Here is a 27,397-nt window from a genome sequence, read left to right as displayed (position 1 = left end):
GGAATGTTCCCTGTGGTTCCCGGGCTGCTGAAGAGACAGCGTGGCTGTGTTGCAAGGTCCAGGCTCTGTCAAAAGCTGCTGTCTGTCAAAACCCCACAATGGGACCTGGGCAGGCGGAAAGCAAAGAGAACTGGCGTTTATCCACCACCTCCTTTATGCTGGGCACACAGCATGCATTTACTCATTCGAGTTCCTTCACCTCTCTAGGCCTCAGTTTGTTTGTTTTTTTTAGGTATATTGCCATTTTTATTTTTTAAGTGTTTTATGTTACCTTTTCTTCTTTTTTTTTTTATTATACTTTAAGTTCTAGGGCACATGTGCGCAACATGCAGGTTTGTTACGTATGTATACATGTGCCATGTAGGCCTCAGTTTTATCTTCTCTCTCTTTCTCTATCTCCGTCTCCCCTTTTTTTTTTTCTTTTTTAAGACAGAGTCTCACTCTGTTGCCCAGGCTGGGGTGCAGTGGTGCAATCTTGGCTCACTGCAACCTCCATCTCCCATCTTCAAGCGATTCTCCTGACTCAGCCTCCTGAGTAGCTGGGATTATAGGTGTGCGCCACCATACCTGGCTAATTTTTGTATTTTAATAGAGACCAGGTTTCACCATGCCAGGCTGGTCCCAAAATCCTGACCTCGGGTGATCCGCCTGCCTTGGACTCCCTAAGTGTTGGGATTGCAGGCGTGAGCCGCCGCGCCAGGCAGTTTTATCTTCTCTAAAGGGGATAATAGTGACGCCTGCCTCACAGGGGTGTGGGGAGAGCTCACTGAGACCAGGTGGCTTCTGAGCAGGCAGTGAGTGTGAGCCCATATTGTGAAGAATCCTTAGAACGTCCCCAGAGGGTGGGAATTATTCCCGGGGTCAAAGAGGAGAAATCCCGTCTCATAGTGAGATCGAGGTTTGCCCGATGATGCGTTTTCAGAACACCCTTGGACGTAGGCTGGAGAAATGAATGCATTGAGAGTCCCTGCAGCTGCTCTCTGGGGTGGGGACTCAGCCTGGCTTGGAACCACATTTTAGGGTCAGTGAGGCAGCCAATCAGGAATGGCAGACAGACCACTTGGTAAAGAGACGCGGCGTCTCCCTCTTGTCCTGAAGCTCCCCCTTCTCCTCCAAGGGGACAAGTTGGACGCGGACTACATTGAGAGGTGCCTGGGCCACCTCACGCCCATGCAGGAGAGCTGCCTGATCCAGCTTCGGCACTGGTTACAGGAGACCCACAAAGGCAAGGTGGGTGCAGGGGGTACCCTGGAGCAGTGGATGAACAGACAAGGACTTGTACTCAGCCTCCATGTGCGGGAAGGAAAGGCGAAATGAAGTGTGATGAGAAGGCGAGATGATAATACTGACACAATATCTCTTGCTTATTTATTTATGTATTTATTTGAGACAAAGTCTCACTCCCACCCAGGCTGGAGTGCAGTGTGTGATTCTCACTGCAGCCTTCGCCTCCTGGGTTCAAGCGATTCTCCTGCCTTAGCCTCCTGAGTAGCTGGGATTACAGGCGTGCACCACCACACCCGGCTGATTTCTGTACTTTTTGTAGAGATGGGGTCTCACCATGTTGCCCCGCCTGGTTCTGTAATTTTATCTGCTGGGTCAGGGGATACCGTTCTGTGGGCTTTTTACTTCTTTGTCTCTCAGATTCCCAAAGATGAGCATATCCTTCGGTTCCTGCGGGCTCGTGACTTCCACCTGGACAAGGCCCGGGAAATGCTGTGCCAGTCCTTGAGTTGGCGGAAGCAGCACCAGGTGGATCTCCTCCTTCAGACCTGGCAACCCCCTGCCCTGCTGGAGGAGTTCTATGCAGGGGGCTGGCATTACCAGGACATAGGTGCGTGCCTCCACCCACACCATGTATAGGGCATACTTTGGGCACTGCCAAGTGCACTTACTTTATTTATTTATTTATTATTTTGAGATGGAGTCTCACTCTGTCACCCAGGCTGGAGTGCAGTGGTGCCATCTCGGCTCACTGCAACCTCCGCTTCTTGGGTTCAAGCGATTCTCCTGCCTCAGCCTCCCCAGCAGCTGGGATTACAGACACCTGCCACCACACCTGGCTAATTTTTTTGTATTTTTAGCAGAGGCGGGTTTCACCATGTTGGCCAGGCTGGTCCCAAACTTCTGATCTCAAGTGATCTGCCTGCCTGAGCCTCCCAAAGTGTTGGGATTACAGGCATGAGCCACTGCACCCGGCCCCAACGCACTTTAAATGCCATGCGTCATGCTAACATCTTATTATTTTTCCTTTTGACTCTTCCAGGCATCTAGAAATGCTTTGAAGTGACAATCTAGGTAGGAAGAATCAGAGCTGGAAAGCTCCGGGGCTTGAGGAAGAGACATTTCTCCACTGGGCTGAGTGAGCCCACCATTACTCACAATAATTGCGATTGTATACGTAACAGGTGCATACATTTTGTATGATTTCCAAGGGCAGCTGTAGCAAATTAACACAAACTTGGTGGCTTAAAACAGTAGAAATGTGTTCTTTTACAGTTCTCGAGGCCAGAAGTCTGGAGTCAAGGTATCAGCAGGGCCGTGCTCCCTCTGAAATTTCTAGGGGAGAATCCTTCCCTGCTTTTTCCAACTTCTGGTGGCCGCAGGTGTTCCTTGGCTGGTGGCAGCTTCACTCCAGTCTCTGCCTCTCTCTTCACATGGCCTTCCCTCTGTGTCCACACCTCTTCTCATAAGGACCCTAGGACATTGGATTTAGGGCTAAGCCCAAATCCGTGTGATTTTATCTTGAGATCCTTAACTGATTACACCTGCACAGACTATTTCCAAGCAGGGTCCCTTTGTTTTCTTTTTTTGAGACAATCTGTCTATGTCACCCAGGCTGGAGTGCAATGGCATGATCTCAGCTCACTGCAACTCCGCCCCCCGGGGTTCAAGCGATTCTCCTGCCTCAGCCTCCTGAGTAGGTGGGACTACAGGCGTGCGCCACCATGCTTGGCTGATTTTTGTACTTTTAGTAGAGATGGGGTTTCACCATGTTGGCCAGGCTGGTCTTGGAACTCCTGACCTCAAGTGATCCGCCCGCCTTGGCCTCCTAAAGTGCTGGGATTACAGGAGTGAGCCACTGCAACCAGGCATGGGTTACATTTTAATGTCCCCATGGATATGAGTTCTGGGGACATGATTGAACCCATTACAAATATAGTTTCTGGATTTTTAAGTTAAATTGCCACTGAAACCTGTGCCTAGCACACTTTCCAATGTCCTTTATCTAAACATTCCTCTATATCAAGTAGGGTAAACGCTTGACTCTGCTGAAGAGCCGGCTGGCATGGTTTCTGTTAATGCACGATCAATCTTCCTTATTTATGGAATCCATATTTATGAACTCCCCTTATTGCTGAAATTTACTTGTAACCCCCAAATCAGTATTCACAGAAATTTTTCAGTCATGCTGAGACATATTCAGAGTGGCAAAGTATTGGAGTCGCTCATCACACACGCTGTCTGCTGAACGACGCGGCTCCTGCCTTCTTGTTTCAGTTCTCATACCCTAAACAGTGTCCTTTTTGTGGCCTATTTAATGCCACATTCTTATATTTTTGGGCTTTTCTTTGGTGACTTTGCTGTTTAAAATGCCCCCTCGTGTAGTGCAGAAGTGTGCCTGGCTTTCCTAAGGATGAGCAAGTGGCCACGTGCTCCATGCAGAAATCACCCAGAGTGCTCCGCTCGCTTCAGATAGGCACCAGCTGCAGGGCTGCTGGCCGTGAGTTCAACGCTGATAGATCAGCAATATACATTCAAGTGTCCTTAAATAGAAACAGAAGCTGGGTGCAGTGGTTCACACCTGTAATCACAGCTCTTTGGGAGGCCAAAGCTGGAGGATCTCTTAAGCCCAGGAGTTCAAGACCAGCCTGGGCAACATAGTGAGACCCCCCCCACCCCGAACCCACATCTCCACGAAAAATACAAAAAAATTATCTGGGCATGGTGCTGCATGCCTGAGGTCCCAGCTACTTGGGAGGCTGAGGCAGGAGGATTGTTTAAGTCAGGGAGGTTGAGGCTGCAGTGAGTTGAGATCATGCCACTGCACTCCAGCCTGGGTGACAGAGTGAGACCCTGTCTCAAAGAACAAAGAGGCCAGGCCCGGTGGGCTCACGTCCGTAATCTCAGCAGTTTGGAAGTCCGAGGTGGCAGATCACTTGAAGCCAGGGGGTTGAGACCAGCCTGGCCAACATGGTGAAACCCTGTCTCTACTAAAAATACAAAAAATTAGCCAAGCATGGCGGTGCATGCCTGTAGTCCCAGCTACTTGGGAAGCCGAGGTGTGAGAATTGCTTGAACCTGGGAGGCAGAGGTTGCAGAGAGCTGAGATTGTTCCACTGAACTCCAGCCTGGGTGGTACAGTGAGACTGTCTCAAAACCCAACAAATCAACCAGCCAACAAACAAAACCCCCACATAAAACAAGGTTATGTATTGATTGGTTGACAAAAAGTATTATGGGGTCGGGTGCGGTGGCTCATGCCTGTGATCCCAACACTTTGGGAGGCTGAGGTGGGTGTATCACCTGATGTCAGGAGTTTGAGACCAGCCTGGCCAAGATGGTGAAACCTCATCTCTACTAAAAATACAAAAATTAGCCAGGCATGGTGGTGGGCGCATGTAATCCCAGCTACTCAGAAGGCTGAGGTAGGAGAATCACTTGAACCTTGCATTTTTGGGCTTTTCTTTGGAGGCGGAGGTTGCAGTGAGCCGAGATCGCACCACTGCACTCCACTCTGGACGACAGAGCAAGACTCTGTCTTAAATAAATAAATAAATAAATAAATAAATAAATGAAAATGTTTTGTAGAGAAGGGATCTCACTATGTTGCCCAGGCTGGTCTCAAACTCCTGAGTTGAAGCAATCCTCCTGCCTCAGCCCCCCACAATGCTGGCGTTATAGGTGGGAGTCACTGCGCTGGCCCTTATCCTCCTCGTAACACTTCTGTTTTTCTGCCTTTCATAATAAGTGGCGTCAGCCCCTCTTGGAAGCAGGCAGGGTGCTAGTAAGTGAAGGCTGGATCGGGCCTTGGGGGGTTGCAGCCTGAGGGGGTGAAGCCCTCACGTGCAGCTGTGACCTGCCCCCTCGTAAGCAGTCCTCTAAATAATGGGCTCTTCTTTTTGCTCGGCCCCATCCACAAAGACGGCCGCCCCCTCTACATCCTCCGCCTGGGCCAGATGGACACCAAAGGCTTGATGAAGGCTGTGGGGGAGGAGGTGCTGCTGCGGCACGTGAGTCAGGGGTCTCGTTCCTGGACCCTGTGGCCGGGGCCGGGCCTGGGAAGGGCTGCACGGGGTGGAGGAGCGAGGTGGGTGTTCAGGAGCACTGTCTCCCTTCCAGGTTCTCTCTGTCAATGAGGAAGGACAGAAGCGGTGTGAGGGGAGCACAAGGCAGCTGGGCCGTCCCATCAGGCAAGAACCTGGGCTGGGGACAAATCCCCCCTAAACAGCAAAGACGGAGGATGAAGAGGGGTCCACCGTGCGTGTGTACTATGCCAGGCAGCGTGCCAGGAGCTTCATTCTCCCCCAGTTTCTACAGTGGTCTTCTGGGTCTTCAGGCAGGGCCCATAAGCATCCCCATTTCTTATGCATGAGGAAACTGAGACTCAGAATGGTGGCCCCCATAGAAGCTTGTGAACTGGTCAGGACAGAGCGGGATTTGAACCTGGGGTCTTGTCCAGCTTCCGGCTCAAAGACTTTATCCTCCCACTCTGCTCAACAGTCTCCTTGACTTTGCTTTTTGAGATCAGCTCTCCACCACGAGTTCTGCCTTGGCTCTGTCATGGCATATCCAGGAACCCACTGTCCTCTGCAGGCACCCACTGTCCTCTGACTCCCCCACATTTCTGTTCCTGAGCTGTTTCCTGGAGCCAGTACTTTTGGTGGCATCGCCCCAAAAGGCAGCAAACCTTTCTGAGCAGCAGCTTCCTCTTCTGTAAAAGTGACTTTTTTATTTTTTTATTTTTTGAGACAGGCTCTCACTATGTCACCCAAGCTAGAGTGCATTGGTGCAATCATAGCTCACTGCAGCCTTGACCTGCTGGGCTCAAGCAATCCTCACACCTCAGCCTCCCAAGTATCTGGGACTACAGGTGTGCACCACCGTGCCCAGCTAATTTTTGTTTTTTTGTTTCCAACATGTTGGGATTATAGGCGTCAGCCTCTGCTCCCGGCTTGTAAAGAGGCTTTTAAAAATTGATTCTCAAAAATAATAATGATTTAAAAATAATGCGAACATGGATCTTGCACTTGCTATGTAGCAGGTGCCCTTCTAAGCACCTTGATTTAGTTCCTCCTCCTAAACAGCCCTGTGAGACACGGGCGGGCAGGACCTGCTGTTCCAGCTTTTCAGCCCCCAGTATCCAGATCTTTGTGAAAATTAAAGTTCCTTTGCTGTTTGGAGATTTTTTTTTTTTTTTTTTTTTTTTTTTTTTTTGACAGAGTCTCATTCTGTTACCCAGGCTGCAGTGCAGTGGTGCAATCTTGGCTCACTCCAACCTCCACCTCCCGGGTTCAAGTGATTCTCATGCCTCAGCCTCCCAAGTGGCTGGGATTGTAGGCGCCCACTGCCACACCTGGCTAATTTTTGTATTTTTAGAAGAGATGGGGTTTCACCTCGTTGGCCAGGCTTGTCTCCAGAGATTTTCTTTCTTTTTTTCTTTTTCTTGAGACGGAGTCTCTGTCGCCCAGACTGGAGTGCAGTGGCACAATCTCGGCTCACTGCAAGCTCCGCCTCCCAGGTTCACGCCATTCTCCTGCCTCAGCCTCCCAAGTAGCTGGGACTACAGGCACATGCCACCACGCCCGGCTAATTTTTGTATTTTTAGTAGAGACAGGGTTTCACCATGTTAGCCAGGATGGTCTTGATCTCCTGACCTTGTGATCCACCCGCCTCAGCCTCCCAAAGTGCTGGGATTACAGGTGTGAGCCACCACGCCTGGTCTATCTCTAGAGATTTTCTAAGGACATGTATGTTGGGGTGGGACTGGGAATCAATCCATTAGTGTCCTGGCTGGAAGCATAATTCATCCCAGATGGTTCAAATGAGGGGGTGTCATGAAGGGATGCTTTGGAGAGGTATGTACAGGTTTCAGGAAACAATCTGGGAGGGAAAGGTTCCCAGGCACCAGCCACTGCAGTCAAACAGTTATTTTCCTAATGAATGAGTACTAATGAAACGGAGGCACAGAGAGGTTCAGGACTCCACCAAGCTCACACAGCAAGTGGCAGAACTGGGATTTGAACCCTGGCCATCTGACTGTGGAGTGCATGCTCTCGGCACCTCTGCTCTATTTAGTAGTTAGCATCTTTTCAACAATTAACTCATTTATGCCTGAGGTTGCAATGTTTTGAATTTTTGCCATCAGACCTTGGTGAGCAGTAGGATAGAAATAACTCCCACACGCTTAGCGTTCCAATAGTGGAACACTAGACCTAAATGGCCACTTGTGATAACCAGTTTTAACTGAGGGCATGCGGTGTGCCCGTCCTTGCAGACAGCTTTGTATATACCATCTCACTCGATCCTAACAGCAGTTGTTTCAGATGGGGACTGTTACTACGTTTGCCACTGTCCTGTGAGGAAGTGGGTCTGTGGCCCTGACCCAGAGCTCTCAAGGGTGGAGGTGAGACTTGAATGTGGGCGCTCAGCCCTGAAGTCCACACTCTGACTCTCTTCACCGCATGGGCTCCCTACTGTGGCAGAAGCACCTCCTCTGCTCACAGCCCTGACTCTCAGAGCCTCCCTGTTCATCCCCCGTGGGGAGGGTGTTGGTGGCCTTGGGAGCCAGCAGAGCCAGGTGGAGCTGGGGCCATTTCTGCACAGCTCCTGGACCTGCCTGCTGGACCTGGAGGGACTCAACATGCGGCACCTGTGGCGGCCGGGGGTGAAGGCCCTGCTGCGGATGATTGAGGTGGTTGAGGACAATTACCCAGAGACCCTGGGTCGGCTGCTCATCGTGCGAGCGCCCCGCGTCTTCCCCGTGCTCTGGACGCTGGTAAGAGCTGGAACCTGGGCCAGGCCCTTCCCCGGGGAGGGGTGGGTGGGATGGGAAGGGGCCCCTCTGCGAGCGGCTCTGTTCTTTTCCTGTTTCATTTCATTTAATAACTTTTTGGAGATGAAACTCACAAAGCATAAAGCTCACACTTTTGAAGTATAGACCCTAGTGGTTTTTAGTGTATTCACTGAGTTAAGCAACCGTCACCACTAGCCAATCTCAGAACATTTCTGTGGCCCCAAAAAGAACTCCCATGCCTATTAGCGTAGTCTCAAATTCCTGGGCTCAAGCGATCATCTTGCTTTGGCTTCTCAAAGTGTTCGTATTATAGGTGTGAGCCACTGAGCCTGACCTGAAATATACTTTATGTTGTAACCCGGTGGGTACACGTGTGCATGCACGTGTGCACGTGCACACATACACAAGAGAAGGGTGCAGCCAGCCACCGCACAGCGTGGGCAAAGGCCAGGAGGCTGGACGCAGCTTGATGTTTTGGAGGAATTGAAGAAACAGTCCAGGGTGACTGAGCAAAGAGGAGTGAAAGGGACGATGGCACCTGAGGAGGCTGGAAGATGTACAGGGGCCCGTGGTGAAGATGGGACCTTGTCCTGGGGCAGTAGGGACCCATGGAGGGTTCAGTAGCAGGGGAGGGTGGGGGACAGATTTAGGGGCCAGGAAGTTGTCTAGCTTTTGTGCGTGCTTCAAGGCTCTGTTCAGGTGAGGCCAGGCGGCAGGAGCTGCTTCTGAAGCTTTTTATCCCTAATTGTCCTAATCTCCGGTAAAATTAAGTTCACCTGCTGTTTGGGGTGGTTTTGGGAGTGCGAGTGCATTGGCCGGGGTCCTGGCTGGATGTGGACCTCACCCAGATGGTTCAAATGAGGGGTGTCCTGAAGGGGTTCCTTGTAGAGGTGTGGGCAGGGGAAGGAGAGACCCCAAGCACCAGTGACTGCAGTAAGCCTGGCCACCCCCAAGAGGAGGGAATGTCCTTGCAGAATCCTGGGGAAAGCTGGGCCAGGGGTGGGGGCAGGGAGTTACTAGGGGGTCAGCCTCAGCCTCCTGGGGCCCAGCACAGCACAGGGGGCAGTGGGGCTGGGGACAGGAGAGGGCCCAGCACAGCATAGAGGGTAATGGGGCTGGGGACAGGAGAGGACCCTGCATGGGGGGATTATAGGTTCCTCATCCATGTCTTGCTTGCGACATTCCTTGTAGAACTGGCCTGTTTCCTGACATGCCAAGGGCTCCTTCCTTCCTTCTCTCTCTCCCACTTCCTTTTTTATCAACGTGTGGCTTAGAGCTCAGTGTTAAAATGGATTCCAGCTGGAATAAACAAACTGTAGAATACTGTTCCATCCAGTAATGGAATAGCATTCATCCATAAGAAGGAAGCGGCCGGGTGCGGTGGCTCATGCCTGTAATCACAGCATTTTGGGAGGCCGAGGCGGGCGGATCACGAGGTCAGGAGATCGAGACTATCCTGACTAACACGGTGAAACCCCGTCTCTACTAAAAATACAAACAAAAAAAAACAAAACAAAAAAAACGGGTGTGGTGGGGGGGCGCCTGTCGTCCCAGCTACTCGGAAGCCTGAGGCAGGAGAATGGCATGAACTCGGGAGGCGGAGCTTGCAGTGAGCCGAGATCATGCCACTGCACTCCAGCCTGGGCAATAGAGCGAGACTCCATCTCAAAAAGAAAAAAAAAAAAGAAAAGAAGGAAGCACTGATCCATGCTCTAACACAGAGGGACCTTGAAAACATGATGCCCAGTGAAAGGGGCCAGACGGGGAAGTCCATGTACTGTGTGATCTCCTTTATATGAAATGTACAGAATAGGCACGGGCACGGTGGCTCACACCTGTAATCCTAGTACTTTGGGAGGCTGAGGTGGGCAGATCACCTGAGTTCAGGAGTTTGAGACCAGCCTGGCCAACATGGTGAAAATACAAAAGTACAAAATCAAAATACAAAAATTAGCCAGGCGTGGTGGTGGGAGCCTGTAATCCCAGCTACTCAGGAGACTGAGGCAGGAGAATCGCTTGAACCTGGGAGGCGGAGGTTGCAGTGAGCCAAGATCGCGCCATTGCACTCCCGCCTGGGCGACGGAGCGAGACTCTGTCTCCAAAACAAAAACAAAAACAAAAAACGCGCAGAATAGGCAAATCCACAGAAACAGAGCGTAGATGGGTGGTTGCTCCGGGCTGGGGGAGGGGAGATGGGAAGTGGCTGTGGGGTGGGAGTGGAGTTTCCCTCTGGGGTGATAAACAGGTAGAGGTGCTGGCTGTACAATGTAGTGAGTGCACTGAAAGCTGCTTAACTGGGCGCTTTACAATGATTAATTCTATGTTGTATGAATTATATCTCAGTAAAAAAAATATCCATCTTGCCGTATATCCTGGTTTCAGATCAGCCCCTTCATCAACGAGAACACCCGGCGGAAGTTCCTCATCTACAGTGGCAGCAACTACCAGGGACCCGGAGGCCTTGTGGACTATCTGGATAGAGAAGTCATCCCTGACTTCCTTGGGGGAGAGAGCGTGGTGAGGCTTCCGCGTCCGCAGCCAGAGCTGGGCTCGAGGAGGTGGCGCGGCTGGCTGGGAGGCTGGGATTCCTGGAGCGGGGCTGGGAGGTGGAGCGGGGCTGGGAGGTGGAGCGGGGCTGGGAGGTGGAGCGGGGCTGGGAGGTGGAGCGGGGCTGGGAGGTGGAGCGGGGCTGGGAGGTGGATGTGGGCTGGGTGCGGCACGTGCACTCTGCCTGGGGAGGGTCTTGCTGGCTCTCAGCAGCCACAGGGCTTGCTTTAGAAGCTGCTTCAAAGAGGTGGTGCTGTTTTGAGGTTGGGCCTTCCTTTGGGTCCTCCAAACATAGTGAGTGAGATAGAAGTTTCTGGAAGCCTAAAGACTGGGCCAGTCAAAGGCTGACCCATTCTGTATTCCCATCAAAGACATTGCCAAGCAGCAACAACTTTACCTGCTCACTCACTGCAGGGGAGGTGACTCCAATGTCTCTGCAGCTCTGGACCGTGGCGCTGGGGCTAGTCTGCAACGCACAGTCACACAGCCTGAGACCATCAGGATCCCCCTTCAAGGGAGGCAGTGTCCAGGCCCCTTTATTGCCTCCCCTGGGGATGAAATGACAGGCTGAGGTGACCCTAGGTCACAACCCTGTCATCTCACATGGCCCCCAGTGGCCTGGGCCCTCTTCGTTTCTAACAAAAATACCAGACAGTGAACTTGCATCATTGCTGGATTTTAAAAAAGTCTTTTCCTAGGAATTTTTCCAGGCTTGCCTGTTCTCTCCATTTGTGGTACGTGGCACACACGACTTATTTTTAGCAAACGGTTCTGCAGAGCTGAGAGTGGCTTGTGGAAGGACACTGAACGGTGGCCTTGCTTTGCTAATCCCAGTGTTTCTACAAGTGAAATGGGGTGGGGGGAATCATTGTTTGGTGGTGGCAGGTGGGTCTGCCAAGGCCTGCCCATCCAGGGGGCCTTTGGTTTGGGGAAATCTGTCGATTTCAGTGCAGTGACTGCTCCACCCCCGCTTCTGAGGGGGAGAGGCAGCTGCTATGGGCTGCGGTGTGGAGAGGCCCCCAACCTGGCTGTCAGTCCAGCACAGGGTAAAGGGACATGAGCATGGGGCTGTGACGAACGTGGGTTTGTGCCCTGGCACACTCACTTTCTGCTGTGACTTGGCCACGCCTCCATTCCTTCCTCTGTGAAACGGGAAGAATAATAGTCTCCACTGCACGGGTGGACCTGGGGATTAAATGGGGTCATGGAAGCCCACAGCCTACTCAGTAAGAGGTTGCTGTTATGAACGGCTTCAGGGGTCACGCAGCACCCTCCTGTGGGTCGGGCCAGCCAGACCTCGACTGGCCCTGACCCGCTGCCCTTTATCTCTGGCCTACAGTGTAATGTCCCTGAGGGAGGGCTGGTCCCCAAGTCCCTCTATATGACGGAAGAGGAGCAGGAGCACGCGGACCAGCTGTGGCAGTGGAGCGAGACCTACCATTCAGCCAGCGTGCTCCGCGGAGCCCCCCATGAGGTGCCTGGGCCTGGCCGTGGAGGGCCCACTGGGCTGGGGGTCTGTCATCTTAGGTCAGGTGACCCCAAAACACAGCTTGAGATGAGGATTGTTTTTTTTTTTTTTGAGATAGAGTCTCACTCTGTTGTCCAGGCTGGAGTGCAGTGGCACGATCTCAGCTCACTGCAACCTCCACCTCCCGGGTTCAAGCGATTCTCCTGCCCCAGCTTCCCAAGTAGCTGGAATTACAGGCACATGCCACTGTGTCCAGCTAATTTTTGTATTTTTAGTAGAGACAGGGTTTCACCATGTTGACCAGGCTGGTCTTGAACTCTTGACCTCAGGTGATCCGACTGCCTTGGCCTCCCAGAGTGCTGGGATTATAGGTGGGAGCCATGGCACCTGGCCTCTCTCTCTCTCTCTCTCCCCCAGGTTCAAGTGATTCTCCTGCCTCAGTCTCCCGAGTAGCTGGGATTACAGGAGCCAGCCAGCACGCCTGGCTGTTTTTTGTTTTGTGTGGTTTTTTTTGTATTTTTAGTAGAGATGGGGTTTCACCATGTTGGCCAGGCTGGTCTCGAACCCCTGACTTCAAGTGATCCACCTGCCTTGGCCTCCCAGAGTGTTGGGATTACAGGTGTGAGCCACCAAACCTGGCAGAGATGAGGATTCTTATGCCAGTGATCTGTTGCAGGTGAGGTCTCAGGAGAAAACTAAGGAGAGGAGGGCATTCCTGTAAGGAACGAGCGTGTGGCCTGGGAAAGGAGACCCCAGGGGGCACCCACAGTCCCTCCTGCCACCGTCTTCCCAACCCCAGCTCTCCCGTCTCGGCTGTGACTCTCAGACCTCGCCTGTCTCCACGCAGGTGGCCATGGAGATTCTGGAAGGGGAGTCGGTCATCACCTGGGACTTCGACATTCTGCGAGGGGACGTGGTGTTCAGCCTGTACCATGCCAAGAAGGTGCCCAGGCCGGGCGCCCGGGAGCCAGGGACCAGGGCCAGTGGGCAGCTGATCGACAAAGGCTGGGTCCTGGGCAGGGATTACAGTCGTGTGGAGGCTCCCCTCGTCTGCCGGGAAGGGGAGAGCATCCAGGTTTGCATTCTCTGGACCACTCATTCGCTCGCCAAGCAGCACTGAGCGTCCACCACGTGCCAGGCTTCTGGGGATACAGCGGAGAACAAACTGGGCTGCTGGTCCCCAGCCTCAGGAACCCTGCAGGACAGGGCAGAGGAAAGACACACAGGGTCTCACGTAATGAAGTGCTCACCTGCCCAACGGCAGCTGGTGCAAAATCGAGAAAGCACAGGGTGGTCTGCTGAGAGGTGGCTGCTGTCTTGGGGAGGAGCACAGGGTCTGGAACCTCAGTTTTCCCCATCTGAGAAACGGGACTTCTAACAGGATCTAACTGTATTTGTTTCTTGGGGTTGCAGTAATGAGTTACCACAAACTACATGGCCGAAAACAACAACAATTGATTGTCTCGCAGTTCGGGAGGTCACAAGTCCAAAACCAAGGTGTTGGCAGGGCCACGTTCCCTCTGAAGGTTCTAGGAAGGGGTTCATTCTACGCCTCTGTACTAGCCTTAGGTGGCCCCTGGCAATCCTGGGTGTCATTGGCGGGTAGATGCATGACCCCAATCTCTGCCTCTGTCCTTAAAGGGGTTTCTTCTCTGTCTGTCTCTTCTGAGTCTCAAAACTCCCCTCTCTCCTGCAAGGACACTAGCCATCGCATTTAGGCCCCACCCTAAATCCAGTTCTTGTTTTTTGTTTTGTTTTTTTTTTTTTTTTTGGTTGAGACAGGGTCTCACTCTGTCCATGATCAGGACACTGTTGTGGGGCTGGGAGTGCAGTGGTGTGATCACAGCTCACCACAGCCTCCATCTCCTGGGCTCAAGTGATCCTCCCATCTCAGCCTCCTGAGTTGCTGGAACTATAGGTGCCCGCCACCATGCCCAGCTAAGTTTTGTATTTTTAGTAGAGACGGGGTCTTGCTATGTTGCCCAGGCTGGTCTTGAATGCCTGAGCTCAAGCAGCCTCCCAAAGTGCTGGGATTAGAGGTGTGAACCACCATGGCTGGCCACACCCTAAATCCTTAACCACAAAGACCCTATTTCCAAATAAGATCATGTTCTGAGGTTCTGGTTGGACATGAATTTTGGGGGTACACTGTTCAACCCACTGCATTAACTCGTGCAGGGGGAAGGATGAGCATGTTGAAATTTGAAGTCTAGGTTGCCTGCATGCATTCAAGTGGCTTCAGTGTGGACGAAGACCTTGAGTTGTGGCTGGATCTGGGAGGGGTTGAGAGGGGATGATGTTCCAGGTGGAAGGAATAGAAAGAACAAAATTGAAGCCGCAGGGAGAAGGCAAGTGGACACGCGGGCAGCATGAGTGCTGGGGAGGGGCTAGAAGTTAGTTTGGATGGAAGGGGAGGTGCTAAGGTTCTGAGGTCAGTAGTCAAGATTTTTGATGCACACTGTGGTTTCAGAACTGATACAAAATAAACTGTAGGTCTTGGGCAGGGCGCAGTGGCTCACGCCTGTAATCCCAGCACTCTGGGAGGCCGAGGCAGGTGGATCAACTGAAGTAAGGAGCTCGAGACCAGCCTGGCCAACATGGTGAAACCCTGTCTCTACTAAAAATACAAACCAAAAAAAAATAGCCAGGCATGGTGGCATGTGCCTGTAATCCCAGTTACTCGGGAGGCTAAGGCAGGAGAATTGCTTGAACCCGGAAGGTGGATGTTGCAGTGAGCTGAGATTGTGCCATCACACTCCAGCCTGGGTGACAGAGTGAAACTCCATCTCAGGAAAAAAAAAAAAAGAAACTATAGTCTTGGAACAGAACTTGGATGTGTAACCGGAATATGGGCTGTCCCTGTTGACCCCACATTCTCCAGGAGGCCAGTATTGCAGGTGGAACGTCACTCTGACTCCCCAAATGACACATGCACATGCAGCACCAGCTCCATGAACACTGGCAGACGCTGCAGATGTCACTAAAGTTCCCAGTGGGGAGAGGGTGGAGGGCCGTCCTGCATGTCCTTCACAGCCACCCCTGGGTCCCACTGAACTTCTCAACCCAGAGCAACCCACAATGGCTCTTCTTGTAAAAACAGACACTTCCCTTTCTCACTCTCCCTGACCCCTCCACAAATTCTCTCTAAGCGCCTGTGAGCTCCTGGCCCAAATCCCTCTCCTAATCCCCTTGGTTTGCAAATCCCGCTCAGCAGAGCAAAAACCCACAAAATCCAGGTGTTTAAGCACCTCTGTTGTCCTGAAGTTGCACCCCCCGCCCAGGCGTCAGCTCCTTCCCAGATTAAGAGGGAGGCTCTGGTCCCAGGGATACGGGGGTAATAGCAAGGACGGCTTCCAGAGGCCCTGACAGGAGGATTTGCTGGTGGACAGGGAGAAAGGGACAGAGGGAGAAGAGCCCCAATTTCCAAGCCTGGTGATGAGAAGCCCACGACGGCTCAGCCCCCTCGACCTGTCCTCAGGAGGACCCAGGGCCTCAGGGCGGGGCTGCTGTGTTTCAGGGCTCCCATGTGACCCGGTGGCCCGGTGTCTACCTGCTCCAGTGGCAAATGCACAGCCCCCCCGGCAGTGTGGCCTGCAGCCTCCCGGGCGTGGACGACGTCCTGACGGCTCTGCACAGCCCTGGCCCCAAGTGCAAACTTCTCTACTACTATGAGGTGCTCGCCTCTGAGGACTTCAGGTAGGAGGGCTCGGGAGCGGAGGCCTGGGCAGGAAGGGCCCTGGGGCTGAGTAACAGCGCAGATGCCTGGGCTCTTGTCTCTCCGCTGGGTCAGCTTCTCCGGGGGTGGGGCCCCAGCATGGGCATGGCTGGAGTTCCCTCACTAGGGTATGAGGAGGGCCCAGCTCTGTGTCTCTGACTCCACTTCTGAAGCAGGGCTTTTCCTTCCAGTGAAACCCTGGGCAGAAGCTCAACTTTTTGGAGCACCTGGAGGGGAGGAGAAGGGGAGCCTGAAACCCTCTCATGTGGGCCTCCCCTCACTCCTAGAATTCCATGGGAATATTTTAGAATCTTCTAAAAGAGTGCCTTTAGACAACCCTCCCCAAGTTGTTGCTTTCAGAGAGACAGGGAAGTGTAATGGTTAAGACCTCCAGCACTTCTTGGTTGCTGTGTGACCTCGGGCCAATCACTTTACCTTCCTGAGCCTCAGGTGCTTCATCCCTTAAATGGGAACCACTTGAGCCCCAGTCTTGTGGGTGTATCATGAGAATGAGATGGCTGGGGGAAGCTGCCTGTCACCTGGGCGTGCGGTATGGATGCCACAGCAGAAATGAAGTAAAAGGTCTGGAGGCGGAGCAGGCAGTTTCTTCAAGGTTTTGCATTTTATAAAAGCACGTATGATTTTGCACCCTGCTTCTTGATGGATCTGCGTTAGTTTTCATCCAAGAATAATGCTTTAAATTCTTTTTTTTTTTTTTTTTTTTTTTTTGAGACGGAGTCGCGCTCTGTCGCCTGGGCTGGATGGAGTGCAGTGGCCGGATCTCAGCTCACTGCAAGCTCCGCCTCCCAGGTTTACGCCATTCTCCTGTCTCAGCCTCCCGAGTAGCTGGGACTACAGGTGCCCGCCACCTCGCCTGGCTAGCTTTTTTTTTTTGTATTTTTTAGTAGAGACGGGGTTTCACCGTGTTAGCCAGGATGGTCTCGATCTCCTGACCTCATGATCCGCCCGTCTCAGCCTCCCGAAGTGCTGGGATTACAGGCTTGAGCCACCGCGCCCGGCCTAAATTCTTTACTGTAGGGGTAAAATTGAGGCACCAGGAGGGTGCTGAGTCTAGACCCCAAATTCCAGGTGGAGCTCCAAGGATCCCAGGGGCATGGGCAGCCCAGAGTGAGGAACACTGGGCCAGAGTCTTTATCCAAGGAGGGGTCCCATAGCTTGTCGGGGGGCTGGTGATTCCCTCTTTGTGATCATGTTTCGGCCATCGATCCTCAGTGTGAGGCGAGAGGCTGAGGCCCTGGGGGACACAGAAGAATAGACGCAGGCATTGGAGGTCTGTCTCTGGGAGGGCTGATTCTGAAGCCGGGCATGTGGAGGCCAGAGGGGTGGGCTGGACCAGACACTGCACACCAACCTGTCTAGGGTGGTCACCATGAGAGGACCTTACTTCCCTGTCCTGTAGCCTCATGAGAAAATCAGTTCAAAGGCCGTTTCCTGGTCACCCTCAGGGGGCAGGTGGCGGCTTCGATCGTGGGCAGACCAGACAGATAGGGTCTGCCATCATGAAGCAGAAACCAAATGCTCACACCCAAGTGTAACTATGGTCAGCGATGGATGCCATGGCCAAGGTCACTGTATTAGTCCGTTTCCACACTGCTATAAAGAACTACCTGAGGCCGGGTGTGCTGGCTCATGTCTGTAATCCTAGCACTTTGGGAGGCCGAGGTGGGCAGATCACCTGAGGTCAGGAGTTCTAGACTAGCCTGGCCAACATGGTGAAACCCCGTCTCTACTAAAAATACAAAAATTAGCCAGGTGTGGTGGTGCACACCTGTAATCCCAGCTACTCGGGAGGCTGAGGCAGGAGAATGCCTTGAACCTGGGAGGTGGAGATTGCAGTGAGCTGAGATCGTGCCACTGCACTCCAGCCTTGGCCACAGAGCGAGACTCTGTCTCGAAAAAGTGAGAGAGAGAGAAAAAAAGAGAGAACTACTGAGACTGGGTAATTTATAAAGAAAGGAGGTTTAATTGACTCACAGTTCCATATGACTGGGGAAGCCTCAGGAAACTTATAATCATGGCGGAAGGCAAAGGGGCAGGAGAGAAGAGAGCAAAGGAAGCCACACACTTTTACACCATCAGACCTCATGAGAACTCATTCACTATTGCGAGAACAGCCCGTGCAAAATCATATGCGCTTTTATAAGATGCAAAACCTTGAAGAAATTGCCTGCTCCTCCTCCAGACCTTCTTCTTCATTTCTGCTGTGGCATGCAGTTTCCTCCCACCAAGCAATCACCTCCCACCAGGTCCCTCCCTCAACACGTGGGGATTACAATTTGAGATGAGATTTGGGTGGGCCATAGAGCCAAACCGTATCAGCCGCCCAGCCAGGAGGTGCTCAGGGATATAACCTAGAGCCTTAGCACAGGATAGGGGCCTGGCCTAGGGTTGGGAGAGGGAGTCGGGGAAGGAGTATGGAACATGACACTGGAGTGAGATCTAAGTGGTGTGGTGGTCACACAAGTCACCAGGGGGTTTTTTTATTTATTTATTTTTAGACAGCTAGCTTACTGTAGCCTTGAACTCTTGGGCTCAAGCAATCCTCCAACCTCAGCTTCCCAAGTAGCTGGGACTATAGGCGTGTACTACCATGCCTGGCTATTTTTTTGTTGTTGTTGTTTGTTTGAGACAGAGTTTCACTCTGTCACCCAGGCTGGAGTGCAGTGGCACGATCTCTACTCACTGCAGCCTCTACCTCCTAGGTTCAAGCAATTCTCATGCCTCAGCCTCCTGAGTAGCTGGGATTACAGGTGCGTACCACTACGCCCAGCTAATGTGTATATTTTTAGTGGAGACCAGTTTCACCATGTTAGCCAGGCTGGTCTCGAACTCCTGGCCTCAAGCAATCCGCCCGCTTCGGCCTCCTAAAGTGCTGGGATTACAGGCATGAGTCACTGCACCCAGCCATTTTTTAAATTTTTTGTAGAGACGGGGTCTCGCTATGTTGCCCAGGCTGGTCTCAAACTCCTGGCCTCAAGCAATCCCCCCTCCTCAGCCTCTCAACGTGCTGGGATGACAGGCATGAGCCATGGTACCTGTCAAAGTTCTGCATCTCTAACAAGCACCGGGCACTGCTGGTGCTGCCAGTTCCCAGACCATGCTTTGAGAAGCAAGGCCCTAAAGCTGCACTGTCCCATCCGGTCGCTGCTAGCCACCTGCAGCAATTTAACTTAGCAAGCAGAATGAAATAAAAGGAACAATTTAGTGCCTCAGTCGCATGGGCCACATTTCAGGTGACCAGCAGCCCATGTGGCCAGTGGTTGGTGTGTTGGACTGGGCAGATGTAGAGCACGTTCATTGCAGAAAGTTCTTGGAGGCTGGACATGGTGCTTCATGCCTGTAATCCAAGTGCTTTGGGAGGCCGAGGCCCGAGGATCGCTTGAGCCCAGGAGTTCGAGACCAGGCCTGGGCAGCATAGTGACAGCCCCGACTCTATACAAGAAACGAAAGTTCTCAAGGATGGCACTGCCCTGAGGTTTGGAGTAGGCGTTAACCAGACAGCTCGGGGAGGAGAGAAGGGGCTTCTGCCTCAGGCTCAGCGCACACGAAGGCCACTGCAAGAGCTAGGAGGAGGACTGTGGAGTTTGAGTGCAAAGAGCAAGGAGGGAGTGAGATGGGAGACAGGGCCAGGGACTCCCCAGGCCGTGGCGGCCTTAGGGCCATGCAAGGGCCTCAGGCCAGGGGAGCCCGTGATGGGTCTGTGGCAGGCTGGGCTCCGTCTGGGGAGATGGGGGTGTGGGGAATTGGGTAGCACTTTTCTCTTCATGGTGTCACTTGCTTTTCCTTCTGCATTGGCCTAGGGCCCTGGGGCCTGATTTTGCAGCATCAACAGCTTTTCCACTGCTGTATGTCAGCCCAAGGGCCTTGTTACTGCAAGAGGGTAACGTGTGCCACACTCTTCCTCCCCAGAGGCTCCATGTCCAGCCTGGAATCCTGCACCAGCGGCTTCTCCCAGCTCAGCGCAGCCACCTCGTCCTCCTCCTCCGGCCAGTCTCATAGCAGCTCCCTGGTCTCCAGATAGCCAGGCCCAGTGTTTCAGGGCCGCCCGCTCACCTCCAGTGTCCAGAATGAAAAGCCAGCTAACTGCAGGGCCTGGAACCATGTGGGCTAGAGCCCCAGGCCTAGATGCTGCCCAAATTGGGGTGTCTGGAGTGGATGGCAAGGATCCAGGCCTGGCCCGTGTGTGGTGTCAGGGCTCTTGAAGTTGCAAGGACAGAACCATCTCCTTCTGGCTTTGCAGAAGGAAGACCAAGCCAACGCCAGGGTGTCTATGTCTACCATACCACACCTTTGGGACATCCAGGCTTAGCGATGTCAGCCAGGCCCATCTCCCCTCTGTCCACCTCTTGCTCTGCTTTTGCCATGCAGGGGACCATTGCTATTAGGTGCCCTTCTCCTCCCCGCAGCTAACCTGCATAAGGGATCCTCTTCCTACCAAAGGCTCCAACCCACTTCCCAGAGTTAAGTCTTAGCCTGGAAGGGGGGGCGGTTCCCAGATCACTTCCTGAACCAATCACAGTTGCCAGGGACACTGGGGAATGCTGATTGGCCAGCAGGGTCATGCCCAATCTGGACCAATCACTGTGATCCAGGGTTGCAGTGAGGTGCAGTGATTGGCCAGCCTGGATCACATGCACATCTCTGGAACCAACCTCCTGCTCTGAAAAGGGCTAATGGGTGCCTCAAGGAGTATTGGGGTTCCCCCTAAGAAGAAGGGGGAAGGATGCTGGGGAGGCAGAAATGTAGGGTGTTCACCTTGGCATCTGGTTGCATAACGTTCTGTTATGCACTATTAAGATGTGCTTGGTGAGCAGTTCAGTGAGTTACAGGCACTGCTCTTTGTGGGGAACAGCACATCCTGAACTGAAAATCCATGTCCCCTGCACGTGGCCAGCATGGCCTAACCCTGACCATCCCTGATTGGAGAGGGTGGGAGAGCCCTGGGTTTCTGCTAAGTTCCAGACAGCGATGGGGTGACTGAGGCTGTCTGGATACCCCACTGACATGCCTTTCTCTCCTAGGGAACTGTTTAATTATGACTGTTTTTGGTTGTAAGCCACAGAGACCCATGCCCAGGTGCTTAAACACAAAAGGGTGACCATTCATGGGTGCATAGAACTGGCCAGTCTAGGAGGGCTTGCTTCAGGTAAGGCTAGATCCAGGGTCTCAACACAGAGTCCTGACTCTCCCTGGGAGTGGAGGCTGTTGCATCTGCTCTGGGGCAGGTGTGACTCTGGAACTAGGTTCAATATTGACATGACTTTCCCTAGTTTTACTACACAGAGCATCTTGGGTCTCCTTGGGGCCTGAGGACATTTCTCCTTTCCTTTCCTGGGCTCCCCAAAAGGCAGCCAGTCAGGGGTCACCAACTTGAAGCCTGATCTGGCCTGCTTTTAGTGTTCTTTTTTGCCTTTAGAATGGTTTAAAAATTAGGGCATTTCACATCAAAATCAGGATTTCTGGCTTCCCTTAGGCATTTGGGAGCACCGGCAGAATAGGGTCACTATTGTTGGATGAAGGCAACACCTCTGCGCCCCTGGAGCGGGCCACTCTAGTCCCTACCCCATTAACTTGCACCCAGCGCACATTACACATCCTCATGACCTGCGTGACAGGAGCCTCACTGACATGGCTCTGTCAGCAGTGGCTGGTACCCTTGTTTCCTGGCCTTGCTTAGAGTTGGGGCTCATCTGTGACGGAGTAACTGAGCCAAGGGGTGGTTTTGTGGCCACAGGAATCATCCTTATGCAGGCTCAGCATGCAGGGCCAGGACACTTATCTCCATGCCAGCCTCAACCCCAAACCCAGGGCAGAGAGAAACGGTCATCTTTTCAGACACATCCTTCTTCCTGCTGGGAGACAGCCTCGCCTACCTTCCTGTTGGCTCTCTGTCTGCTTCTCAGGTATCTGAACAAAATAGATTGCTTTGCACCCTGCGTCAAGGTGTGTCTGCGCATGTGTGCATAAGAGACAGACTGATTGGAAGGAGACGTTCTCAAAACTAATGGCTCCCATGTCACTGGGCATTTATTGCTGAGAGCAACTTGCGATATTTTCAACTGTCTTTAAGTGAATTTCCAGCTTTTCTCTTAAAAACTAGATGTTATCCTACAAGTATGCTGGGATAAGCTGCCCTGGCAGTCTTCATACATTTATTGTGTAGCCCCAGAGAAGGACGCAGAAGACTTTTACTGGAGGAAGCTGGAGCTGCCTGTTCCAGAGGCAGGGGGTGTGTGCCATCAGCTGTCCACCCTTAACAGTGCGGGTGAGGAACCTCAGGCCCTTTCAGTTCTGCCTTGAGAGAGCTCTCTCCCTAGGGAAAAACCAGCCCAAACTGGCTTAAGCAACAAAGCAAATTCCCTGGGTCCTGTATTGGGGATGGCTGAAGGTGGCTGCTGCTTCAGGTATGGCTGGATCCAGGAGCTTAATGTCTTCAGGCCTCTCAACTGCACCCAGGCCTCTTGACTCTGCATCTCTTTGCATGCTGACCTCATTCTTTCTTCCATCTGGCGGGAAAGATGGCTGCCAGCAGCCCGGAGCCTATAACTTCAGGATTCACACTCTCTAAGGGACGCTTTTCCATCTCAAATCTCATGGAAGGCTCTGATTGGCCCAGCTTGAGTCACATGCTCATTCCCGTGGGCCACACTGGCGAGGAACTAGGGTCCTGTGATTGACATTCCCTCCAGAAGCAGCAGCAGGATTGTGGAGGGCCAGTCCCCCAATGGACAAGAGAAGCTGGACTACAGAACCAGCAGGTATCTATGGTGCATCTGCTACGGCCGGCGCTCCTCCCATGTGGAGGTCTCGGGGACCCACCTTCAAGCATCATCAAGGTCATTCTTCTTGCCTTTGGGAGGCCTGGAATTAAACATAATCCAAGGAAGGGATTGCCAAGCTTTTGGCTTTTGAATTTCCCCTGAGCCAAAGGCTGGAAGTGCCTTGGCTTGGGCTTCTTACATCGTTAGTTTATTAATCCATTGTGACCAGGACAGAAGCAACCCGCAGACAGCATGACTGTTGGTGTTTGGACACCTGGGTCTTGAATTTAGGCCAGGACTCAAACCCCAGCCTTCCTTTCACTAGCTGTGTAACCTTGACCAGGTGACTTAACCTCTCTGTGCCTCAGTTTCCTCATCTGTAAAGTGAGGATAGCAGTGCCTACCTCAATAGGTTGTAGTGGGAAGAAATGAGGGAGTAGCTGTAAAGCTTTTAGCACAGCTCCCAGAACACTGAAAGCGCTCCATTGATGTCAGTGGTCATTCTGATTACTTAATGCTTCTCGTCCAAAGACTCCAGTTTTCTTCCTGAGGTTACCTATCACTGTTTTTCATGATTGCACCCAGAGAAAAGTAGATGTCAAGAACTATTGCCCTCTGAGTTGGGTGTGCAGTCTTTTTCTTTTAGAAACCACTTGTGTGGGCTGGGCGCGGTGGCTCGTGTCTATAATCCCAGCACTTTGGGGGGCGGAGGCCGGCAGATCGCTTGAGTGCAGGAGTTCAAGACCAGCCTGGGCAACATAGTGAGACCCTGTCTCTACGAAAAATTAAAAAATGAGCCAGGTGTGGTGGTGCGCACCTATCGTCTCAGCTGCTTAGGAGGCTGAGGCAGAAGGATTGCTTGGAGGTCAAGGCTGGAGTGAGCCATGATCCCACCACTGTACTCCATCCTGGGTGACAAAGCAAGACCCTGACTCAAAAAAAAGAAAAGAAAAGAAAAGAAAGAATCTGCTTGTGTTTTCTGGGTAAATCCACTCATCTGAAGGAGTGTATTCTGAGTGGTATTTCCCTTGGCAGTGAGAAAATGTTTTTTCCAGAGGTTGCAAATGGAGAGTTTGAGATTCCTTTTTTCTGCTCTGCACTCTCTGGAATTCCCCCTCCCCACTGTAAAATTAATTGTTCACTGAGAATAGTGTAATTCTTTTCAACAAAGTCTCTTTGAGCCGGTGAAACACGATGGCTTTTTTTGTTTGCCTGATCGTTTGCTCCAACCCGCAGCGTTAAACGTTTTCCATTTGGATAAGCTTACATCGTCAGCTTCCTGAAACCCTGGAGATTTCCGCTGGGCTCGTTCAAGAATTTTCCAGCTGTTGTTTAAAAGACTTTAGAGCGAGCTTGTTCAGCCTGTGGCCTGCGGGCTGCATGTGGCCCCAGACTGCTTTGAATGTACCCCAACACAAGTTCGTAAACTTTCTTGAAATGTTCAGTGTTTGTGTGTGTGTGTTTCTTTGTCTTTTCAGCTCATCAGCTATCATTAGTGTATTTTATGTGTGGCCCAAGACAATTCTTCTTGTTCCAATGTGGCCCAGGGAAGCCAAAAGATTGGACACCCTTGCTTTACAGCATTTGAAACAGGAGTGACATCACCCCCAAGGGGCTGCATATCTGTTTAATACAGGTATAACTGCGTATTATACATATTGTATGCATATGTAATGGATTGGATAGCATGTCCCCAAATTCACGTCCACCCAGAACCTTAGAATGTGACCTCATTTGGAAATAAGGTTTTTGCAGATGTAATTAGTTAAGGATCTCAAGATTGGTTACTGGGCGATGTGAAGGAGGATTACAATTTTTATCAATTTTTATATATAAAGCAGAAATATACTGTATCAGTTTCCTAGGGTCACTGTGACAAATTATCACGCGCTTCTTAGCTTAAAACAACAGGAATGTTCTGGAGGCTGCAAGTCCAGAATCAACGTGGAGGCAGGGCCCTGCTCCCTCTGAAGCCTGTAGGGGAGGACTCTTCCTTGCCTTTTCCAGTGTCTAGTAGCACCTCGTGGCTTGTGGTCGCATCACTCCAGTCTCTGCCTCCATCATCATATGGCCTTCCTCTCTCTCTGTGTTTCCTCTTCTTGTAGGGACACCAGTCATTGGATTTAGGACCCATCCTAAGTCCAGTGTAACATCTTGAGATCCTTAACTAATTACACCTGCAAAGGCTCTTATTTCCTATTTCCAAGCGAGGTCACATTTTAAGGTTCTAGATGGACGTGAATTTTGGGGCATGCGACTCAACTTACTATGTATGCATACAATAGATAACCAGATACACAGTTATATCTGCATTAAACAGATGTGAAAATCTCTGGGGCCCACCCAGCACTGCTGGAATTTTACCGGCCAGGTACCCAGGTGAAAGTGAGGGCCCTGGCATCCATCTCTCCTGGGCTGCTCTGCCCTCCCCCTGGGGTTTTACCAAAGTGCCAGACCTGGTGTCCTGGAGAGCTGCATCCCAAGACAGCCACAGTCCTGACGTCAGAAGGGTGTGATGGGCCCTGTCCAGGGTGCCACCTGTCCTTCCCGTGAGCTCTCTCGGGGCACGGAGAGTGGAGCTGGCTGCCACACAGATCCTGGGACTCTGAAAAGCCTTCCTCGTTTTGGAGCTGGTGGGTGGGGTTGTCACTTGTGAGAGCAGAGCAGGTGTGGTGTTTTGTGTGATGGCACGAGGGTCATCTGTCCACCCAGCTTCTGCTCCCCAGCCCTGCCCAGCACAGCTCATCAGGGGAGAGGAGGCAGCTCGCACTTGCGTGTGTTCATTGGCGGTGACTCTTCCGTGGATTTCTCTGGAACTGTGGGTGGCGGGTTTCAAAGGAACAGCCAGCTGACTCGTGGGTGCGGCGGGTGAGAAAGAACAGCCCTGTGGGGGAAGACGGAACTCCGGAGGGTAGGCGGGAGCTGGGATCAGGCCTGAGCTGCGGGGCCCTGCTGACGCCTGTCTCAGCCACAGCGCTTCCCTGGAGACCTCCTGGGGCCTGGACCCAGAGCAGGCCAAACATGCCCCTGGCTCCCTGTGGCCCAGAGGCTGCCTCTGGGATCAGTTCTTCAGGGATCAGGTCACAGATCCCTGGGACCTCTGCGGAGCCAGGCTGGACGCAAGCAGCTGCCGTGGGAGCTGGGGCAGGGCCTGGGAGGAGGGGAGTCAGGGCCTTCAGGGATGTCAGAGGCTGTGGCTGCCAACTTCTCCCGTTCACTTCCCTGCCTCCCTTGGTGCTCAGCCCCCTACAAGGCATTTTGGAGGCATACGGGTTCCCAAAAATCACATTTTTTTTTTTGAGACAGGGTCTCACTCTGTCACCCAGGTTGGAGTGCGGTGGCGCGATCATGGTTCACTGTAGCCTCAACCTCCTGGGCTCAAGCAACCCTCCCACCTCAGCCTCAAGTAGCTGGAACCACAGGTGCGCGCCACCGTGCCTAATTTTTGTATTTTTGTAGCGGCGGGGCCATGTTGCCCAAGCTGGCAAAAAGCACAATTTGAAACCTCTGAGCCAGAATTTGATTTTTCAGACACAGACTCCTCGGACAATCCCGTGAAAACTCAGGACACACACACGAATGGCGTTCGCTGTGGGACCCCAAAGAGTCTTTGAAAGCCCACCCACTGACAGCAGGACGAGAACCTTTCTGGGGTCTTTCTGAACACTAAAGTTCTGTGCAGAGCACCCCAGCAGCTGAGATGTGTCACCATGGCGACGGCCCAGCGCGTGGAACTCTCAGGGTTCCCAGTTGGGCTGCAGAGTCTTCGGTCTGCAGTCCAAGACTCCCGGGCCTGTGCCTGGGGGTCTTGAGTCACTACTGTGGGTGGGGGAGGGGACCCTCGCGTTGCTGGGATCGGAGCAGGGGAGACCCTTGCACTGCCAGGATTGGAGCTTATGCATCCCCAGCCAGCTCGCCTGCAGCTTGATGACTTTAGCTCTTGTATATTTGTGTCCCCACCACCACCATAGGTAGGTACTGGAATCTCAGACACTTCTGCCTCCTGCTCCATGTCCTATCCGAGGTCTGCAGTCCAAAATCTAAATGCCTGAGCCCCCAAATGTGCCTCTCCTGTAAAAATACAAGTGTCACACGTTTGGGGTTGCAGGAGACCCCAAAACCCAATACAAATTGCCTCAAGCAAAAAATGGGAATTTATGGGTTCATGTAATTGGGAAGTCCAAGAATGATCTCACTTCAGGTACAGCTGGATCCAGGCATTAAAATCATGTCTCCTCCCCCACCCTGAGTTTAGTCCTTTTCCACACCGGCTCACCCGCTCCATCTCTTGGTTCCAATTAGGTCTTCTCCACGTTGGAGAAGAGTTGGTTTCCATTCCTCCTCCTCGTGGCCCACCTTGGGCCCACCTTGTGCCTTCCTTGTGTCTAACCTGAGAAGTTAGTCCCAGCAGAGTGAGTTTCTTCTTTCATCTGCAGCAGAAGTTCCAGGGTGGACTCTGACTGGCTGACCCGGGGCCAGTGCCTAACTCTGGACCCATCTCTGAGGCCCACCTGCAACTTGGGGTGAGAAGACAGTGCCACCCAAACTACCTGGATGGAGAATGGGGGACAGGTACTACCCTGAAAGCAACACGCTAGAGGCTCACAGCCAGGACTCCTGGGTTTTGGGGTCTCCGGCAACCCCAAACGTGTGACACTTGTACTATTATAGGAGAGGCACATTTTGGGGCTCAGGCATTTAGATTTTGGACTGCAGACCTTAGATAGGACACGGAGCGGGAGGCAGAAGTGGCCACCTCCCTGGGCCCTCTCATTACCATGGAAGACTTCATGTTGCAAGATGCTGCAACTTTCCCATAGCTCCCTGTGGTTGCCAGGGTACGCTCGGTCTCTGGGTAGGGCAGGCTG

General features: G+C 52.5%; 2 protein-coding genes across 2 annotated transcripts in view; one reads left to right on the top strand and one right to left on the bottom strand.

Moving 5' to 3' along the window:
* The window catches only part of GLYR1 (glyoxylate reductase 1 homolog), a 204,471-nt gene extending 200,055 nt beyond the window's left edge, over positions 1–4,416 (bottom strand). The window contains exon 1 of the mRNA XM_050774331.1: positions 4,413–4,416. The gene's annotated coding sequence lies outside the window, so the exon portion shown is untranslated. The remainder of the gene's footprint in view (positions 1–4,412) is intronic.
* Positions 1–23,968, top strand: part of SEC14L5 (SEC14 like lipid binding 5) — a 62,570-nt gene extending 38,602 nt beyond the window's left edge. Inside the window, exons 7-16 of the mRNA XM_050774279.1 lie at positions 1,118–1,230; positions 1,645–1,834; positions 5,146–5,234; positions 5,344–5,414; positions 7,828–7,999; positions 10,400–10,534; positions 11,904–12,038; positions 12,880–13,107; positions 15,550–15,728; positions 19,678–23,968. Of these exons, the coding sequence (XP_050630236.1) occupies positions 1,118–1,230; positions 1,645–1,834; positions 5,146–5,234; positions 5,344–5,414; positions 7,828–7,999; positions 10,400–10,534; positions 11,904–12,038; positions 12,880–13,107; positions 15,550–15,728; positions 19,678–19,789 (1,424 nt within the window). The 3' untranslated portion in view covers positions 19,790–23,968. The remainder of the gene's footprint in view (positions 1–1,117; positions 1,231–1,644; positions 1,835–5,145; positions 5,235–5,343; positions 5,415–7,827; positions 8,000–10,399; positions 10,535–11,903; positions 12,039–12,879; positions 13,108–15,549; positions 15,729–19,677) is intronic.
* Positions 23,969–27,397: the final 3,429 nt, after the last annotated feature.

The sequence above is a fragment of the Macaca thibetana genome, chromosome 20 (genome assembly GCF_024542745.1).
Source record: "Macaca thibetana thibetana isolate TM-01 chromosome 20, ASM2454274v1, whole genome shotgun sequence".
In the NCBI taxonomy this organism is placed as follows: domain Eukaryota; kingdom Metazoa; phylum Chordata; class Mammalia; order Primates; family Cercopithecidae; genus Macaca; species Macaca thibetana.
This window is presented reverse-complemented; position numbering and strand designations above follow the sequence as displayed.